The sequence below is a fragment of the Fonsecaea multimorphosa genome, assembly GCF_000836435.1.
Source record: "Fonsecaea multimorphosa CBS 102226 unplaced genomic scaffold supercont1.2, whole genome shotgun sequence".
Taxonomy (NCBI): Eukaryota; Fungi; Ascomycota; class Eurotiomycetes; order Chaetothyriales; family Herpotrichiellaceae; genus Fonsecaea; species Fonsecaea multimorphosa.
This window is the reverse complement of record NW_015971636.1, coordinates 1,687,397-1,706,495: the sequence shown is the minus strand read 5'-3', so window position 1 is coordinate 1,706,495 and position 19,099 is coordinate 1,687,397. Positions and strand designations below refer to the sequence as shown.

General features: G+C 53.7%; 7 protein-coding genes across 7 annotated transcripts; 3 read left to right on the top strand and 4 right to left on the bottom strand.

The window, feature by feature from the left end:
- Nucleotides 1-592: 592 nt before the first annotated feature.
- Nucleotides 593-4,018, bottom strand: Z520_01559 (uncharacterized protein; the record flags this gene model as incomplete). Its single annotated transcript, XM_016772075.1, has 1 exon — nucleotides 593-4,018. One exon carries the CDS (start codon nucleotides 4,016-4,018, stop codon nucleotides 593-595), a length of 3,426 nt encoding a protein of 1,141 aa, XP_016637214.1.
- A 1,448-nt stretch (nucleotides 4,019-5,466) lies between these two features.
- Z520_01558 (uncharacterized protein) lies at nucleotides 5,467-7,396 on the bottom strand (the record flags this gene model as incomplete). The annotated part of the gene is made up of 4 exons (XM_016772074.1): nucleotides 5,467-5,763; nucleotides 5,847-6,442; nucleotides 6,517-6,948; nucleotides 7,015-7,396. 4 exons carry the CDS (start codon nucleotides 7,394-7,396, stop codon nucleotides 5,467-5,469), a joined length of 1,707 nt encoding a protein of 568 aa, XP_016637213.1.
- Nucleotides 7,397-9,044: 1,648 nt separating this feature from the next.
- Nucleotides 9,045-10,045, top strand: Z520_01557 (uncharacterized protein; the record flags this gene model as incomplete). Its single annotated transcript, XM_016772073.1, has 2 exons — nucleotides 9,045-9,557; nucleotides 9,692-10,045. The coding sequence occupies 2 exons, from the start codon at nucleotides 9,045-9,047 to the stop codon at nucleotides 10,043-10,045; spliced, it is 867 nt and encodes a 288-aa protein (XP_016637212.1).
- A 127-nt stretch (nucleotides 10,046-10,172) lies between these two features.
- Z520_01556 (uncharacterized protein) lies at nucleotides 10,173-11,075 on the bottom strand (the record flags this gene model as incomplete). The annotated part of the gene is made up of 1 exon (XM_016772072.1): nucleotides 10,173-11,075. One exon carries the CDS (start codon nucleotides 11,073-11,075, stop codon nucleotides 10,173-10,175), a length of 903 nt encoding a protein of 300 aa, XP_016637211.1.
- A 1,067-nt stretch (nucleotides 11,076-12,142) lies between these two features.
- Nucleotides 12,143-13,582, top strand: Z520_01555 (mitogen-activated protein kinase spm1; the record flags this gene model as incomplete). Its single annotated transcript, XM_016772071.1, has 5 exons — nucleotides 12,143-12,255; nucleotides 12,305-12,437; nucleotides 12,493-12,559; nucleotides 12,607-12,921; nucleotides 12,972-13,582. The coding sequence occupies 5 exons, from the start codon at nucleotides 12,143-12,145 to the stop codon at nucleotides 13,580-13,582; spliced, it is 1,239 nt and encodes a 412-aa protein (XP_016637210.1).
- Nucleotides 13,583-14,104: 522 nt separating this feature from the next.
- Z520_01554 (uncharacterized protein) lies at nucleotides 14,105-16,026 on the top strand (the record flags this gene model as incomplete). The annotated part of the gene is made up of 3 exons (XM_016772070.1): nucleotides 14,105-14,224; nucleotides 14,272-15,045; nucleotides 15,100-16,026. 3 exons carry the CDS (start codon nucleotides 14,105-14,107, stop codon nucleotides 16,024-16,026), a joined length of 1,821 nt encoding a protein of 606 aa, XP_016637209.1.
- A 262-nt stretch (nucleotides 16,027-16,288) lies between these two features.
- On the bottom strand, nucleotides 16,289-18,347 carry Z520_01553 (ATP-dependent RNA helicase HAS1; the record flags this gene model as incomplete). The annotated part of the gene is made up of 2 exons (XM_016772069.1): nucleotides 16,289-16,543; nucleotides 16,716-18,347. The coding sequence occupies 2 exons, from the start codon at nucleotides 18,345-18,347 to the stop codon at nucleotides 16,289-16,291; spliced, it is 1,887 nt and encodes a 628-aa protein (XP_016637208.1).
- Between the last annotated feature and the right edge of the window lie 752 nt (nucleotides 18,348-19,099).

Here is a 19,099-nt window from a genome sequence, read left to right as displayed (position 1 = left end):
CTGGAATTAATGATTCCCAAACAACATTGGAGGGGCCTTCATTTTGCCGAACAGTAAATAAATTTACATAACCAGTGCATCATGCCGCCTACCCCTCCATGACGTGGAGAACTCGAACGACGTCTGTCCATACACGAAGGGCGAGAGACAGAAAACGAGAAAGCACTTGCCGCACACCCTTGTAGCTTGGGCTTTTTCCGGCAGGTCGTTTTGATGTTTGAGGGCCATTAGGACTTCTCCGCCGAGTTCGAAGTGCTTGAGATACGGCAAGCTGACGGAGACGCCGGCCTCTCCCCGAAACAGCGACGATGGCGGCGAAGTTGGCTGTTCGGGAATTCTGCGTCCAGTGTTCGCAGACAAGTCGCTCAGTCATGACTATCATCTCCGTACATTGGCTACTCCAAACACATTAGGCACTAGTTATACAAAGAATTGGTCGCGAGACCAATCCGCCGCCCGGAACATACGAGATCCTCCTAAAACGAGTGCTCCCGTCCCTCCATTTCCACGTGTCCCTGCATGTACTGTCGACGATGTGTATCCCGGTCTGCTCTCAGCCTTGTGCTGAAGAGCATATTTTGGACTCCATATATCAAGCACCAACCCGCTCTCCACGCCAAATCTCCCTGACAGTCGTGTGCTCCACGAGCGTATTTATTGCTTTGCCCAGGATTCCGAGCCTTGGAGCTGCTCGAAGATCGGCGTGGTACTGCGGATCCTTTCTTGAGCTTGAGTGCCTCGATGTCTTCGGCCGCTCTTCTGCAACATCGCCCTTCCCGTCTCGCTCTCGATTGGAGGCGCCTTCGCGAGACTTGTGATGTCTGTGTTCGCGATGTTCGTGTGGACGACTTCTCGTTCTCTCTCTTGATCTGTCCCTTGGAACGTCGTTGCCGTTTACCTTGATCATAAGGAGGGGTCTGGTGTCGCTCTGGCCCGTTGCCATCTTCTTCAAGATTCCAGGAATCGGAACCACCGGAGAACCACCACCGGCGTTAGTTCCTGCGCTGCTAGGCCGCCTCGTCTTGGTCCTGGGCTCACTGCTGTTTTCATTTGCAGCATCTCGAGGTGAATCTGGGGACGTCTCCTTCTCCTTGCCCTTCCTCTTCGTGGCCTGTTCCGAGACTTCACCCTCCGGTCTTCGTTTCTCTTTTCCTTCATGACGCCTACGCCTCCTTTCTTCCTTGGCATTGTCTTCCTCTGCCTGGCGGCGGCTATGGCCATCTCTTGTGATATGGGCCTCACCTTCGTGTCGGGCCTTCCTGGCTCTCCTTCTCTCTTCTCTTTCACGCTCCTTCTCTTCAGGCGATGGCTCGTGTCGGCCATGCTCTTTTTCTTTAGACTGTTTTTTGATCTGCCTCGCAAATGCGCTGTCGAATAACCCTGCTTCGCCCCTGTTCCTCTCGAGTTTCCCTCTGTGCCCATGCAGCTGGTCTTTCGAGCTGCTTCCGCGTCTCTCATGGTACTTCCTCCGTTTTTCCTTTACACCCTTGGAAGCCTCCGAAGCCACCAGCCCACCGGCTACGCCGACGACTGCGCCAATGGCGGCCGCTTCGAGCGGGGCCGCCGGTTCCTCGGACACTGGTGCTTCTTTCTCTTCAGAAGCTGGCTCAGCTTCTGCGTGTTCAACCTCCTCCGCTGCAGGCGTCTCCTCCGTTGATTTGGTTGGTTCATCGGCAGGTGGAGGCTCTTCAGTTGGCGCTTCATCGTCGGCTGGCGTAGCATCGTGAGCTGCTCCTTCTGCTGTCTCAATTATTGCTTTGGGCTCCTCGGACGCTTCTTCAGTGGCTAGTTCCTCAGCAGCTACTTCGACAGGCGGTTCTACGGGAGCTTCTTCTGCGGCTGGCTCTTCTGCGGCTGGCTCTTCTGCGGCTGGCTCTTCTGCGGCTGGCTCTTCTGCGGCTGGCTCTTCTGCGGCTGGCTCTTCTGCGGCTGGCTCTTTGGCAGCTTCCTCGGTAGCTTCTTCCGCTACTGCTTCTTCGGGTGGCTCGTCAGGAATCTCTCCTGCAGGTTCTTCTGCATTCTCTTTGGCTGCCTCTTCGGGGGCGTCTTCGGGAGCCTCTTCTACTGGGTCGTCTGCTGGATTATCGGCGGCTTCTTCTGCTGGTTCCTCCGCTGGTTTGTCGGCGACTTCTTCTGTTACTTCGTCCACAGCTTCTTCAGAATCTGGTTGTGTAGCAGGATCTTCAGCGGGCTCTTCAGTAGGTTCCTCGGTAGGTTCCTCGGCAGGTTCCTCAGTAGATTCATCAGCAGGTCCATCAGCAGGTTCCTCAGCAGGGTCTGCTACAGGTTCTTCGGCCGGGGGCTCCTGGGTCGGTCCTGATTCTTCAGCGTTGGCTTCTGCTGGCTCGACTTCCTCAGCGGCCTGCTCTTCTGATGCTGGTTCTTCCGCAGATACCTCCTCTGCAGCTTCCCCTGTTGGTGAATCGCCAGCCTCGTCAGTAGCCGCGTCTTCAGGAGTTTCTGCTTCTGCCGTTTGTCCAGCCGCGTCGTCTTCAGCGGCAGCCTCCTCCGCTTCAGCCTCAGCCTCCACTGCCGGACCATCCTCTGCTGGGGCCTCTTCCGCTGCTTCCCCTTCTGCAGGTGGCCCTTCTGCTGGAGGTTCTTCCGTTGGTGTGTCTTTGGGAGGGTCTTCTAGAACAGGCGTCTCTTCAGCAGCACCTTCTCCATTTTGGCTGCAGTCGTCTCCAGCCGCTGGTGCCTCGGCGCCGTCTTCTGGTGATGCCTCCTCGACTGCATTGTTCTCCACCTCCTCTTCAGGAGCGGGGTCATCGGAGGCAGTATTTTCCTCTTCATCTTTGCTTCCCCCGTTCCCATCGGCCTCTCCACTCTCGGACGCTGGGTTCTCGTCCGGTTCGCCCTCTTTTTCTTCCGCAGCCGGTGAGTCGGGCTGCGCATCATCTGCTGCATCCGCTACATCTGTGGCGGGAGCGCCAGCTTCGTTGCTGTCTGGCACCCCTTCCGCCACAGCCTCGTTGGCGGCCGATTCTCCGTTTCCCTCAACGATCTCTTCCTGCTTGTCTGCGTTCTCTGCATCTGTCGACGCGTCCTTGTTAGCCTCGCCCTGGTCGTTGGCTGGCGGTGCTTCTGAAGCACTGGCTGGGCTATCCTCCGTCGGATTGCCCTCCTCGGACGCAGGGTCTGCAGCGGAGGCAGACGCGTCTTCTCTCTCATCTCCTGCGGGTGTTTCTGCGCTTTCTTCGCTCTCGCCCGGTGGTCGGTCAGTATCGGCCGCTGACTCCGGAGAAGCAGGACTAGCTCCGACGTCAGACATGGCCTTCTCCAAGACCTCAGTGATCTGTTCAGGAGGAGCATCAGCTTCCTGCATCTTCTCTACCACTTCAACCACTGTTTCTGGCTCGGAAGACTTTTCGCCGTCGCTCGAGTCGACGGCGGTAGTTTCCGATGAGTCTGCGGGATCCTTGTCTTCGCCCGGATCCTTTGATTCGTCCTCGGCGGGTTGTTCAACATTTTCGTCCTTTGGGTCCTCTTGCTCGGGTTCTCGGATAGGATCCGATGCATCTGGATCGCCCTCGCCAGCATTCTCAGAGGGAGCATCATCATCTTTCGGCCCTACCTCGTCGGAAGAGGGTTCAGGATCAGGCCCTCCTGCTAGAATGGCTTCGTCAGAGCGATTCAATTCAGGAATTCTTTTGTCGAGAATACCTGCATCTCCCTCTATCACGACGACTTCGTCAGCGCCAGTGTCCTCTTGCGCTGCTACGTCGTCCATGACTATAATATCTAGGTAAGAGTGAGAGGAGGAACCAGATATTTCTTCAAGGTGCAATTTACCTTCTATTTCTTTGGGATTGTCTTCTGAAGGCGGGGGAGGAGGCTCTGCAACGTCGTCAGGTGTGGTGGCGGCCTCTTCATTCTTCAACTGGTCGTCAGTATCAGGGTTGCTGGGATCAATTTCGTCGGGTGCAATGATAGGGTGAAGGGAGTATGTGACGGCATTTGCATCAAACGTTTGCCATTGATAAGCAGGAAGTTTGGCGTACTGGAACTGGGACGCCATCGCCGATGTGTTTGGGTTCATCAGACCAGGGGTCAACGAAAGTCTTCTTATTCTTTCTCTTTTTAGGCTTTCCCATGGCCATGTGCCTGGGGTTGTAGGGGCGCTCTGCTGTCAGGCCAAATTCTGGGAGGTACCAATCCCTCCCCTTTGCGCAAGGATCACGAAGGGTGCGGAGGGGTCGGAAAGCACAATGACGCTATCTAGCCGACTCAACACTGGAGGGCAAAAATCTCATGAACCTCGTAAAGTGACGAAAATGTGTATAGACGGGGGAAGGAGTGGCTGAAGGACGCATCATGGTGGTGTGAAATCTGGTTGAACGGAAGGGTGACCTGCAAAAGCCCAAGCATGAATCATCCCACCTAACAGCATGGCGGCTTTCAGCCAAACGATGAACAAGGGACAGTGACATCCCGTTTTGGGAACAGCAGGGCCCGGCAATTGGACCACGTCAACGAGAAAAAAGCTGGTTTGGCGCATGGTTTGGAGGGCGACTTCTGCAGAGACCATGCGGCCATATGCGGGTGGGAAATGATACAAAGCAGCATAGTTCTGACTCCCAGGTCAGACAACTGCAAGAATGAGTGGAATAATCCAGCCCAAATGTCCGCAATTGGACGAAATGTGCATAACGAGGGGCGACGATTGGGTCGCGTAGAGGCCGGAAGTTGTACCTAGATTGGTGCCCAACAAACACGACTGGTCAGTCAGCCACAAGGTGGGAAAATTTCTGCGGCCAGAAGGAAGCAGCTCTATCTTGGGGTTACTTCTTTTCCTTGTGGTGAGTTGCCATGTGTTTCGATTTGTTAGAGGGCTATGCAATGTGTTGGATCCCTTGACGCCAGTTCGTCCAAAGACGTGGAGGAGTTCATTGACGAGACACGGGACGCTGGCTGGATCCTTGCTCTGGCACGGGACGAGCACAGGAAGAAAAGAAAGGAAAGGAGATTTTAGTGTCTCTGTTGGCGCATCTGTTGGCGTGGGCAGCGCTGATGAGGGATTGCTGCCATTGGCAGTTCGACGGGGAGGCGATGATCGTGAGCTTCTAACAGCTTCAAGTGGTCGGTCGGATATCCATGGTAAAGTGTTGAAGGATGAAGAGGGGATAGAGAAGCATGAGAAGATTTTTGCTCCCGAGGGACCTTTGGCACGGCTCGACCCGATGGACAAAACGGGCCGCAGGCTTGAAGCGCCGCTGATCAGTGTCGATGGTGTCGAGGGTTTCGCCGTCTTCCTCAATGTCTCGCCTCTTGAGTAGTCGAGTCGCTGCCTCACTTCCAACCTCTGCATTTTATTTGATGTTTTGGGGGCGCAGGGGATGAGAGGGGGAAGACATGTGACCGTGTGTCACGAGGCGAGGAGGGTCATAGGAGTCACGTGTCAGCGTGGACAAGTTCTTTGGAGGTCTTTTGGTCTATTCTCTTGCTTTGCTCGCGTGTTATTTATTTTTATCCTAGCTGTCGATCCATCTTTTCTCGCCAGTTCTCGCCATATCGTTTCATGGCCCAAATGACCAAGGCGCTGCAGAGTGCCCAAAGCCCCAGAATGGTAAATAGCCAACCATTCCCAATCGCTGCAATGAGGGGAGCCCCTACGATAGCGCCAACACATGATAGAATGTTCCGGCACAAGTTGTTCAGAGCAACACCGGAGGAGGAGCGACGTGGCATGAACTCAGTCAGCATCGTGGTTGACATGGCGAAAATGATCATGGACCCCAGGCCGTAAAAGAAGTTCGCAAGTATCTGTACCACACGTTGTCAGCTTTGGTACCTTGCATACGGCAAATTTCACCATGTGTTTCTGTTTCTATTTCAGATTGACTTACTGGTACAAACCAAAAGACGCCATTCTCAACCGTCCACCCGTACCATATCAAGGCAACAGGATAGACTAATGCACCCAGCCACGCGTTTTCGCGCATCCGGTCTTCTGGTCGAAAGATTAATTTTCCATTTTGATCCACTCGGTTTGCCTTGATCGCCTCGCGCCTCATGATATAATCCATCCAGCGACCGCCAAGTACGCTGGCAATAATATACCCGAGGGAATTGGGCAGATAGAGCAACCCGATGACGATGGTTGAAAAGTCATAGGGTTTCCTTTCAAAAGTATACTGGATACTGATGTTGAGGACGTACAGGGAGCCGAAGGTAACCGCCGAGTAATACACCGTCAGCAAGACAGGCATGAACCGGAGGTACAGGATGACGCTCAGTGGGTCCAACAACAACATCCGTGCAACCTTTAGGTACTTCTTCGACTTATGCTGTATCACCTCTCGGGTCGAGGTTCGACTCAGTGGAGGTCGATGGCTGCTGTTGTTGATCGACGATGCCGTCTCCCCCATGGCTTCTTCGGCCACGTCCTTTCGTGTCTTGAGGGTTTCAGGCAGACCGAAGAAGATCAACACCCATGTCAAAACTGATATTTGCATCAGAACCCATTCTTGCAGCGACGAATCAACTGGCTTAGCATCAGAGATGTTGTGGGCTTACCTCCGTATATGGCGAGAGCCCATTGAGTCGCCCTCCAGTCCCAAACTTGGCCGAGAATGCCCCCAACGATGGGTGCCAGTAACGGGCCGCAAAGAGGCCCCAGGTAGAAGAGACCCATCGCTCTGCCCCTCTCCCGAGATTCCCAGATGTCGGCGATCGTTCCCGCACCGACGGCTTGCACGGACGCCGAAGCTCCTCCCGACAACAGTCGCATTACTATAAGCATGGATATCGAATGAGAGACGGCGCTCAAGACAGAGAACAAGATGAACAAGGCAAATGAGGTGATGTAAACGGTGCGGCGCCCAGCGGTTTCTGAAAAGGCCGACCACCAGAGCGGGAAAATGGCCATGCTCAACATGTACAGCGCAACTGATAGGTTGGTAGTGGTCGCATCCGAGTGAAGGGATTTAGCCACTTCATCCAGGGTCGCTTAATATATTCATTTGAGTCAGTATATAGACCAACCTCGACAAATGCATCGACAACGCAACGTACGCAATATGATGGCACTGCCCACGGGGGCGGCGGCAGCAGCAATGGCGACGATGGCGGTGATACACCACTTTACGCTATTCTTATAGTCCGTGGGTTCTGTGACTTCGGCCATGACACAGAAACGAGCAAACAGACCACGTCGCTCCGACCGCGGCACCTTGACAATGGGTCGTTTCGGGGTTATGGTCCTTGCCAATGCAGCTCGGCCAACTTCGACATCCTGCTGGTCGATGACGGTCGAATGGTCCGAGTGATCAGAACGTATGGACCCGCTGTCGAGTATGTCACCGTGCTCTTTCTCTTTTGTCAGTCTTTCTTCCGAGGCTGGGCCGCACACGGTATCTGGTGAGGGGGGAAATTTCTCAAGGCCATCGTGAGCCATGTGCGCAGTCCGATGAAAGGCCGGTATAGGTTAGAATTGGACGAGAAAGAGATCGACTATCTGCTGTCGAGGTCATCACTCAGGTCAATTATACCCCAAGAACGAAACCAAAGAAAGAATCTAAGAAGTGAAGACCGAGAAGGGGATGCTGGAGATGAGCACATTCAAGATGCGGTCAGCTGCGTGCCAGCCAGGTCGCAGATCCTGGGAGACATGTCTCTATCGGCTATAAGGCAAAAGGGCGTGTTAGCAGCGAGCGGCAGGTAGAAAGGACGTCCACAGCGGCAAATGGCATGCATGGGTTGCAAGGCCTGCTCGAGGGTATTTGCAGTTTACCGGTGGCCCAACATCAAAGGACGGAATCACCGCGGTGGACAGAACCAATGACGACAAGAGAATGGTGGGGTCAAGCATTGTTAGCTGGGGGGCAGCGAGGGTGAATTCTGCTGTAGATAGTCCCAAATCGATGGAGAGATCGAGGGAGAATGATGGTGGTTGTGCCGTTATTGCCGGGAAGCCAGAGGGAGCAGAGCACACTTCGCGTGCAAGATTGACTTTTTCTGGCGACCCCTGGCACAACATTCTGACCACCATAGTCGGCCATTGCCGTAGATATTGCATGCCTGGATAAAGGACCAGAAGATGGCCATGTCGTGCCAGTCAATTGCTCAATTGAGGACAAGGTGAATGATTTTTCTCGGGCACGGTGTGAGATGCCTTGCTGCCGGTCCTCCGTGCCCACCTGTCGAAAGCATCTCCCAAGTCAGTCCAGGTACCGATCACGCCCTTGTGGCCCCATATTCCTTACCTAGGTAGGTGCTTAGGTACCTACCTGGCGAGCTGGGTATGTTGTACGATGTCCGACTCAGCTGCCCACACAACCGAGGCACTCACAGGTGGCACTTCTTTTGTACCCACCTCAGTAGTACCTCGTAGATGCCCGTACCTCTAGGTACTCTGGAGTCATTATTACCAAGTACCTCGTCGTCCTCGTACAGCCGAGTCCATCGTCCATCGCACCTCTGGGAATGAGAGAATTGTGCCCCAGGATATCCAGCCTTGTCTCGTCATATCAGCACACGTTGATTGCCCTGGCGACATTATTGGAGTCAAGGTGGATTCGAGGTTCCCATACGTGTAGACACAGAACTTTGATGTACACTTCCGACGTGTCGCTGCGGTCATCCCCACGACTGCAACCAATGGTGATCGGAGCAACCTTGTCAACCTTGTTAGTGATCAAACCACCATCTGGAGAAGAGTCTGGGCACTTCCGATGTTCTCCCATCTGACTCCGCACAACTCGTACGTTCGAGACATTGTATCGCTGGCTGATAATGCAGTAAGCAACAAAAGCAGAACATCTCCAAGTTTGATCTCGGGGCTGTGCATCTTGAAAGACACTTGGACAAAGGCAGCCATCCGCCTTCACCCTCCTGGCCATCAGAGTCGATCCTTCCACCAAAACCACCACTCAACCACTTTATTCCGCTTCAGGCAAATTCGACGACACGTCCTCGTCACCCACTGTTCATCTCCCATCCACCACCGACCTTCCACTCCGCTATTTGCCGTTTATCCATCCAAGGCGCACCCCAGGCCATTGAGCTCGGCCGCTTTACCCGTCCTGGTCGAACCAACCGAAATCATGTCCTCGACGGCTGAAAACCGTGAAAGGCTCAAGGGCCACATGGCTCAGTACCAAGGAGGCGCCTACACTCAAGGCTGGAACGAGCTGTGGAACAAGGGAGACTTCTTACCTTGGGACCGTGGGTCTCCATCCCCAGCCCTCGCCGACACCCTGATCAACCACGCCGATGTCATTGGCAATGCCCTTCTGGCCCCGTCTGCAGATGGCCAGAAGCAACGGAAACGCGCGTTAGTCCCCGGCTGTGGCCGTGGTGTGGATGTTCTATTACTCGCAAGTTTTGGATATGATGTGGTCGGATTGGAGTATGCTGAAAAGGCACTGGAAGCCTGTGAGAAGTATGTGGCCGAGAATGCCGATAAATATCCCGTGTACGATCAGAGCATTGGCAAGGGGAAAATGGTGTTTCTTCAAGGAGACTTCTACAAGGATGAGTGGTTGGAAAAGGTGAGGACGGAGCTGGCTGCCGGTAGTGAGTGGGACGGCAAGTTCGATTTGATTTATGACTATACTGTGAGTACCTTTCCTGACTTCTGTTCTCTTGCCACCATCCCCATCAGATGACAATCTCGTCCTCTCGCTTGTTGACTTTTGCGTTGCGGCACATGATGGTTGATGTAAGGTATCACTCACACGTGCCTTTCCAGTTCTTCTGCGCAATGCACCCAGGCATGCGTCCTGCCTGGGCCAAACGCATGACCGAGCTCCTCCGCCATTCCCCTCAAGCAAATCTTGTCTGTCTTGAATTCCCAGTTACCAAGCCTGTCAAATCCGGTGGTCCCCCTTACGGTGTTGCTCCGAAGACATACCTCGAACATCTGAGCCACCCAGGAGAAGAAGTTCCCTACGATGACGAAGGGAATGTCAAAATGAACCCGCTTGCTCCGTCCAGCCCAGGTGCATTGGAGAGAGTGGGGCATTGGCATCCTGCCGACACGCACAATGTGGGCAAGAAGGACGGTAACGTCGAGGACTATATCTCGGTTTGGCGTCATCGTTGAGATCTTGGCCTTTTTTGGGTTGTCTGGGTGATCTCGGGTGGAAGAGCTTCCTGGGCTTCAACAGCCCCTCCAAAACTCGTGTTTGTGTAATCGAGTCATGATATGACACGGAAAAGGAGGCAGTTGCTCAACTTTTGTCCACTTTCTTCAATGCATTGTAATGCTCACCGAGCCCGAAGCTGTGTCGATAATATGCCAACCAGATGGCGTCGTTGTTCGAGCCGTCCTGGGAGGAGATTCTTTCCACCCGCCCACTCGCTTGGAGCACGTTGATCTCAACATTGTACGATCGCGCAATGGCCTGCAGTTCCAACTCGCCGCCCCATTCTGCTGTATCCCTGATCTTGCCCACATAAGCATTCAACGGCTCCTCCATAAACGCCTCGAAGTCTTCGGGGTGTCGAGCCATGAATTCCGCTGCTGCGTATCTAACCTTTTCATACGGCTCCTTTTTGTTCCCGTCGGACGTTGCAGCAAGAAGGTCGGGAGGCATGCTGTGTGCGCAGGCGGAGAAGAGACAGTGGCCGTCAGGCCGGATGAGCGTTTCTGCCAAGCCTAGTTTGCCCATCTGTTCCTTCATGCCGGCGAGTTCTTGCTCACGGAGATCGGGAAGGTTCTCTGCCTCAAGGGCCGCGGCCGCTGCCTGTGCCTCTTGTTCGGCCGCTCGACGTGCCAGTCTTGCTTTTTGCCGGTTTGGCTTTCGCTGTCGCGACTGGTCCGCCGGCGTTGGTTCTTCAGTGTCGACTTGTGGAAGCGGTTCTTCCGGTTCATGTTCTGGCTCGCCGTTGATTTCTTTCCCTGGCTGATCACCGAGATCGAGATTCTCCAGCGCCTCCTGTGGTACATTGGGATCTTTGGGTTCCAACTCCTGGATCTCGGCCTGCTGCCTCTCAGCCAGTTCGCGCTCGAGTCTTTCACATTCGTCATTCACTCCCTTTCTGGTCTTCTTGGTCGCGTTCTTCTTTTTCTGCGTGATCCTTGCTTGGAGGTCTCGCTTCTCCTTGCGGTGTTTGGCAAGTAATTCTTCCATGGCGACCAGCTGATGTTTTGGAAACTCGCTTCACCTAATTTTTTCGCATCACGGCGAATTATTCTCCACGGCCGGGGTACGTCTTCGGAGGTTTAAGATGCACCTCTCCTGTGACAGCTGACAGCGATGCGCGCAATCGGCCAGGACTAGTAGATGTCGACGCCGGTTGGGTCAGTGACCTGGTGCCTTTGCAAGGGGAATATCGTCATGCGACTCAAACTACTCGGTACAGATGAACCATCACTTTGTGAATGGGGAGTCCAAGCCACACTTTTTCTCCAAGAGGCGAGTGGCCCCGGTAAGGCTTCAAGTCCCTGTTCTGACACGTGCTCGATATAGTGGCGTGCTTGGCGCTCTTACGCAAGCTGCCAAGTTGTGTTTTGTTACCTTTTGGTTAGGTACCTGGGTATATTACGGGCGGGCTGGTGTGCTTCGTTGGCATGGTTGGGCAGGCAGGTAGGGCGGGCTCCGGGGCAGCACCTCAGCCCACTGCCCACGGCACCACGAGTTCATTTAGGCTTCAGGGCTGGTGGCTGCCCCTCCACCTCGCCAGTCGCTTCCCCATCTGCCCTCCCGCCTTGTCACTTGAAACCACAGCGCGCGGCTGCTTCAAACGACAATCCAAAGCAACTTTCATCACAAACAGCAGTGCCAATCCACCTCAGCGGCTATCTGCTGCAGGTCTGAATACCCAATTTTATTCAAATCTCTCACCTAGATTTCGTCCTGCTATCCAACTCCCTTTACTGGCTAGGTCTTACACAAATATCCTTGCCATCCTTGCGCTACACCTGAAGAGGCCCCCACCTTTGACTCCGACTGGACACACTCGCCGCAATTCGACTTCGCAGTTGCACCCAGCGTGTCAGCACTGCTCAACTCTATCATTCAGCCGCACAAGCACCCCAGACCAAAAGTCTGCCTTGCCTCCTCGATTCCCTTGGCCGGTTCTCCTTTATAACGCCTGGGCTGCCGTTCCGACCTTCCTCGTCACCATCAACCCGCTGTCCGATCCTGCTTGTCCCTGACCAAAGCTGCTAATCGGTAATCGTGAGAGCAACGGCAACATGGGGGATCTCGCCGGGCGCAAAGTGTTCAAGGTCTTCAACCAAGACTTCATTGTCGATGAGAGGTACACCGTGACAAAAGAGTTGGGCCAGGGTGCATATGGTATTGTCTGGTACGAGTACCTCCGCCGCGGGTGGAAGCCTTGCTGACCTGGCCGAAAGTGCTGCCACCAACTCGCAAACGGGAGAAGGTGTGGCCATCAAGAAAGTCACCAATGTCTTCAGCAAGAAGATCCTCGCGAAGCGAGCATTGCGCGAAATTAAGCTTCTGCAGCACTTCCGTGGCCATCGAAATGTCCGTCGTTGCGATCAATCAATCGTGGAAAGATCTCCGGGCTGACCAGGCACAGATCACCTGTCTCTACGACATGGATATTCCCCGGCCAGACAACTTCAACGAGACATATCTCTATGAAGGTAAGTTGGACCTGTTAAGCGAGGAGACAATCGTTAACGCGCGCCAGAATTGATGGAGTGCGATCTTGCGGCAATCATTAGATCAGGCCAACCACTTACCGATGCTCACTTTCAATCCTTCATCTACCAAATTCTGTGCGGTCTCAAGTACATCCACTCGGCGAATGTTTTGCACAGAGATCTGAAGCCCGGTAATCTTCTCGTCAATGCTGATTGCGAGCTCAAGATTTGCGACTTCGGTCTGGCCAGAGGTTTCTCTCAGGATCCCGAGGAGAATGCGGGATATATGACCGAATACGTCGCAACCCGGTGGTATCGTGCCCCGGAGATTATGCTGAGCTTCCAGAGCTACACCAAAGCTAGTACGTTGACATTCGATGGGTACTGTATTCTCTGCTAACATGCGTGATAGTCGATGTGTGGTCGGTTGGATGTATTTTGGCAGAATTGCTTGGAGGAAGACCCTTCTTCAAAGGCCGGGACTACGTCGATCAGCTGAACCAGATTTTGCACTACCTGGGTACCCCTAACGAGGAGACCCTGTCGAGAATCGGATCACCCCGTGCTCAGGAGTATGTCCGAAACCTGCCATACATGCCCAAGATCCCATTCCAGAGACTGTTCCCACAGGCAAATCCCGACGCCCTCGATCTGCTGGACCGAATGCTGGCATTTGATCCATCGTCTCGTATCTCGGTGGAGGAAGCACTGGAGCACAGATACCTTCACATTTGGCACGACGCCAGTGACGAGCCTGCTTGCCCCAAGACCTTCGACTTTGCGTTTGAGGTTGTCGAGGATGTGCAGGAGATGCGAAAAATGATCCTGGACGAAGTCATGAGATTCCGTCACCACGTTCGCCACCAGCCATCTCAGACCCCAACTGCCAACATGAATGTGCCAATTCCTGAGAACCCGAGTCAATGGAGCAGCCACGAGGATCCCAAGCCGCAGGAGGCAGGTGCCTTTGCGAGCAATGATCTCGAGCAGGAGCTACAATTTGGAGCAGACATGAGACGATAGACGTTTCTGACATTTCGGACATTTAACGTTTTGTTCAGCCTGGAGATGTCATTAACGGAGTATCGATGCACGAAAACATGACAATATACTTGAATACCTGCCCTTCGCAAACCTTTTGTGCCATTCAATCTGCCGATTTGGGTATGGAAAGGGGAAATACATGTTCCAGGCCGGATCGTAGGTAGACAATTGTCCATGACATGGTCAGTTTCCTTGTTCTCTCACCGGTCCAAATTTCACGCTCGTTCGCAGTGAATGCCTCGCCACTGGGACTTCACTTATCGCTTCAATGCTCCTTCCTGTCATCTCAATCGCGGTCATCATCAGGACGGTTGTTACTTCCATTGCAACTCTGCCGGAGTATGACAGATATATCTTGACTGCCTACTGGCAGGCTGATGTGGACGCAAGCTCCGCGGCTCTCAAATTCCAATGTCCTTACTTACGTCGATGCTAACAAACAGTTCGTCACGCTTTCTGAGTCCTAAGCTCAGGTCCATTACTGTCGCCATTATCAGTACTATGATTGCCTTCATACTGACCCTGATCCTCTGTGCTTGGGCCGTCTCCAGTACCGCTCTACCCGATGGTTCAACTACCGTCTTGGGAATGCTACCTGGCGTTCCAGAAGGATGGACTCAGGTACGCTGACTCAAGCTGGGAACGTGTCATTTACTCACGCAAGAAAGGGCAAAAAACCAAGTCCAAAGGGTATCATCAAACTGCGTCTCGCTATGGATCAACCTGCAATGAGTGACATCCATCAGCACCTGCTCGACATCTCCACACCTGATCATCCACTCTACGGCCGGCACCTGGAGAAGCATGAACTCGACTATCTGCTGCGACCAGCTGGCGACGTGACTGCTGCAATCGTCGACTGGCTCGAGGGTGAAGGTATTCTGGCAGGAAACATCACCTATCAAGGATCCTGGTTCACTTTCGACGCCTCCATCTCTCAAGCCGAAAGCCTTCTCAGCACAGAGTTCCATGAGTATCACAATGGAGACACCACTTTGATTCGTACCCTGCAGTACTCGGTCCCGACAAGGCTGAGGTCATTGATCACTACAATTCAGCCTACCACTCGATTTGGTCAACCAAGAGCACAGGCCAGGCTCATGCTAGAGAGCAGAGATAGTCCCGATCCTGGACTAATTTCGCCAATTGATGGCAATCCTCAACTTTTGACCACCTACAATGCCACCTTCTGCAATAGCACCATTACCCCGGAATGCATTCGAGGCATCTACGGAATGTCCAATTTCCAGGCCAATCCCAAAGGAAAGACGAAACTTGGTGTCTCTGGCTTCATCGAGGAAGGGGTGTATTTTGACGATCTCGCAGACTTTCTCAAGCTTACCGGTGCCGGTAATCAGGCTGATGACTTCTCCATTGTCCCAATCAACGGGGGAGTCAGTGACCAGCAAGGGGTGAACAAAACTGCAGAGGGAAATCTTGACGTAGGTCTTCTATCCGCTCAAAAGCTTCAACCTTCATTGCCTAACTGATTCCAGGTTCAATATGCTGTAGCCCTGGCCCGAGGGACACCCGTAGTTTACTACTCAACCGCTGGACGAGCTCCAATGCTGGCAGATCTTGACCAGCCGACGCCTTCCCAGAACGGCAGCAACGAGCCGTACCTTGATCAACTCCATTACCTATTGAGTCTCAACAACTCAGATCTTCCCGACGTTCTCACCACCTCATACGCTGAGGACGAGCAGACCGTACCCTTCGACTGGGCGACAGAAGTGTGCCTGGCATTCTCCTTTCTCGGTCTCCGTGGAGTATCTGTGATCTTTGCGTCGGGTGACACTGGCGTCGGTAGTGCGTGTCAATCCAACGACGGACAGAAAATAACACGCTTTACGCCGAATTTTCCAGCGACGTGCCCCTACGTGACCGCCGTGGGAGGCACTTACGCCTTGAATCCCGAAATTGCAGCTGCTTTCTCGTCAGGAGGGTTTTCCAACTACTTTGCGGCACCCTCTTACCAAGTCAACACCACGGAGGCCTACCTTGGTAGGTTGGGTGACAAGAACAAAGGGTATTACAATGCCTCTGGTCGGGGCTACCCGGATGTCGCAGCCCAATCCGTGCGCTACCTCATAGAGAACCAAGATCATCCAGAGTTTGTGTATGGGACGTCTTGCGCAGCGCCGACTTTTGCGGCCATTATATCAAATTTGAACAACCAACGCCTGGCGCAGGGGAAGTCCACGCTCGGCTTCCTGAACCCTTGGTTGTACTCGCAGGGCTACCAGGCATTCAACGACATCACCCTGGGACATTCTCGCGGATGTTCAGGCCAGGACATTTACACGGGGCAACCTACGCCTAAGATAGTGAATGCTAGTTGCGATGCGGCTCCAGGGTGGGATCCCGTAACAGGCTGGGGGACGCCGGACTTTCAGAAGCTTTCGAGCGTGGTGGCTTCGTGAGGACATATTCAAACATGGACTAAGGGAGAGCAACGTGCTTAAGAAAGGAGAGCTTCAGAGAGCTGGAAACTCACTGGTTAGGCAAACAGATCAAGAGCTATTTTAGAGGATCAATGGTCTACAAGGCTTTTGTGCCAGCTTAGCTCACACAAGTCACGTACGTGTCCAACTCCAGTAGCTTTCGAACTCCTTGATGAGAGCACACGGAGGTACTCATTTCGCTCCAGACAACCGACAGTTGATGACACGTAGAAAGAAACTTCTACCTCCTCTTAAACCCATTTTTCTGAAACCTGTTTCCTCCCTGCCTCGGCTGGCTCCCGTAATTCCTCCTCGCCGGGTTCTGGCGTTTGTCCCCGCGCATGCTCGCGCCCAGCTGAATGTCCACCCTCGGCGGGGTCGGGAACCCAAAGCTCTTTGCGACCTTGACCAGGTCGAGTTTGTTGACGTCGAAGACGGAGCGGAGGCTGTGGGAGGCGTAGGCTTGCAGGTACGAGCGGTAGCCGTCTTTGGCGGACTGTTTCCCAGACATATATGGTCAGTTTTTTGGATGGCTTATTAACAGATAGGGGGTTTTGTATGGGTGGGAAAAAAAGGAAAGAGAATGTCTCGGTTGGGCATTTTTGGATATTTTTATTTTTTTTTGGAAAGGAGGGGTAATAAGGGGAACAGAAGAAGAAGTTACACACCTTGTTCAGGTAATAGTTCTGGCCGATCAACTTCTCCAGCTGGCTCTGGATATTGACCATCTTCTTGGCCGGGAAGTCAAACTCGACCACGGGCACGCGGGCCTCTTTGAGATGACTCAGAAACCCGACCTCGCTGGGCTGCAGGAACATCAGACTCCTTCCCTTGCCGTTGGCGCCGCGCGCCGTTCTCCCGACCCGGTGGATGTAGTCTCTCGGGTCATCCGGGGGGTCGAACTGGACGATCCAGTCGACGGCGGGGATGTCGAGACCCCTGGCGGCGACGTCGGTACAAATCAGAGTGCCGGCGGTGGCGTTGCAGAATTCAAAAAAGGTGTTTGTGCGTTTTTGTTGTTTGAGGTTGCCGTGCAACTCCAGCACGGGCAGGTCGATGTAGGTGAGCAGCTCGGCGTGGTATTTGACGCAGTTGCAGCTGCTCATGAAGACGATGATCTTCTTGTCCTTCTTCTTCATCAGCCGCTTCAGGAAGCTGAAGAGGAGCAGGAACCGTTTGTCCGAGTCGCAGATCACGTAGCCCTGTTCGAGCCCTGCGACTGTGCTGTGCTCGGTTTTATGGTCCACGTTGATGTAAAGAGGGCCCGGCCGGAGGGAGATACGGGCCAAGTCCTCGACTTTGGTGGTTTGGGTCGCGCTGAAGAGCATCGTCTGTCGGTGCTCGCGGTCCGGCAGGATCTTGACGATCTGCCGCATCTCGTCTTCGAACCCGACTTCCAGGATGCGGTCGGCTTCGTCGATCACAAGGGCTTTGACGTTCTTGTACACGAACCCCTTGGTGTTTTGGAGGTGGTCGAGCAACCGGCCCGGGGTGGCGATCAACAGGTTGACGCCCTTGCTGAGCTTTTCGGCTTCGGCGCTGCGGTTCGCGCCTCCGATGACGATCCCAAAGGTCTGGCTGTGGAATTGCATGAGGTCGCGGGCCACGCCGAAGATTTGCAGCGCCAGTTCTCGCGTGGGCGAGACCACGATGACGCCCGTGCCGTTGCGCGGTTTGAATCGGAGAGCGTGCAGCATTTCCACCGCAGGAATCAGAAAAGCGAGTGTCTTCCCCGATCCGGTTTTGGCGGCGCCCAGAACGTCACGGCCCGCCATCAGCGGAGGGATGCCCCGTCTTTGGATCTCGGTCATGGCCGTGAAGCCCATTTCTTTGATGGCTTTCATCGTCTTTTCCGACAGACTGAGTTCAGAGAAGGCTTGAGGAGTGGTTTCAGTGCCGGGAAGCGAAGGCACGGCGTCTGTAGGCAGGTCTACGGAGGCGGAAGTAGGAGCAGAAGTGATTTCTGTGCTCATGGTTGTGGTGTTGACCGTCTCTTCCAGTTCAGAGCCTGCTTCGTCTTTGTTGTCGACTTCGTCGTCCGCCTCCTCGTTATCCGAAGACTCTCCTCTTGTTTCTTCCGCAGCATCTTTCGTAGGCTTGTCTTCATCTTCATCTTCGCTCGAATGAGACGTCTTCCGTCTCTTCTTGCTCTTTTCTGAGCGTTCTTCTGCGGGCGCAGGAACTCGGTCGCTTGGGGCAGGCGCTGCGGCTTGGGTTTGAGGTTTTGCCTCCATGGGCTTCGTCCGCTTTCTTTTGCGCTTCTTTGACTCGCCCAATTGGGGATCCATTGAGCTGGACATGCTGCTGGCACTCGTAATGTTCGTGCGGCGGTGAGACTGGATGCCAAAAATGTCACACTTTAAAACGGAAAAAAGCTGCGGAGGCTGGCAACGATTTTTCTGGTTATCGATAACGATATACGCTAGCTGTATGTGGATTAATGGTATCCGTCTAGTATGTCATTGTCAATAATGGAAGGTCAACCGAGCATTCCAACAACCTTTTTGGGCTCATCGCCCTTCCTTCGATAATGCCAATCCACACTACCATCTCCGCTTGTTTGCAATGTTATCAGATCCTGGAACGAGGCTTTCCGCCAGGCGGACTCGGGTCCAAGCAGTTGGGAAAGCGGCGGTGTTCGGTTCTATGGCGGAGTGTGAAGGTTGATTGGCTAGGATGGATGATGCAGTCATGATGCTCCCAGATGCGATCCGTACCTAGGTACTGGACAAGCAGACCACACTGCCTCTACATAAGCAGATATATAGTCTTAATCGGTCAAATTCAAAACGCAACAGAAGCTTCACAGGATCTGACGAGAGTATTTGAAACTTTTTATCGTATGACCGGAGTCATAGTCTCCTTTTGCCCAGACAAAAGGCCGAGCGAGGCTGAACGCCTTATCAAGCGCTGCGGTCCGCGCACTCGTCTTTCCACAAAACCCATCAGCTTTGATACGAATCTCTTCTTGTGCAGGTCGGCCTGCGTCATCTTAGCAGACCCTCATCCAGTTTGAAGTCTGGGAGCCAAAGATATATACTATATTCTCTCT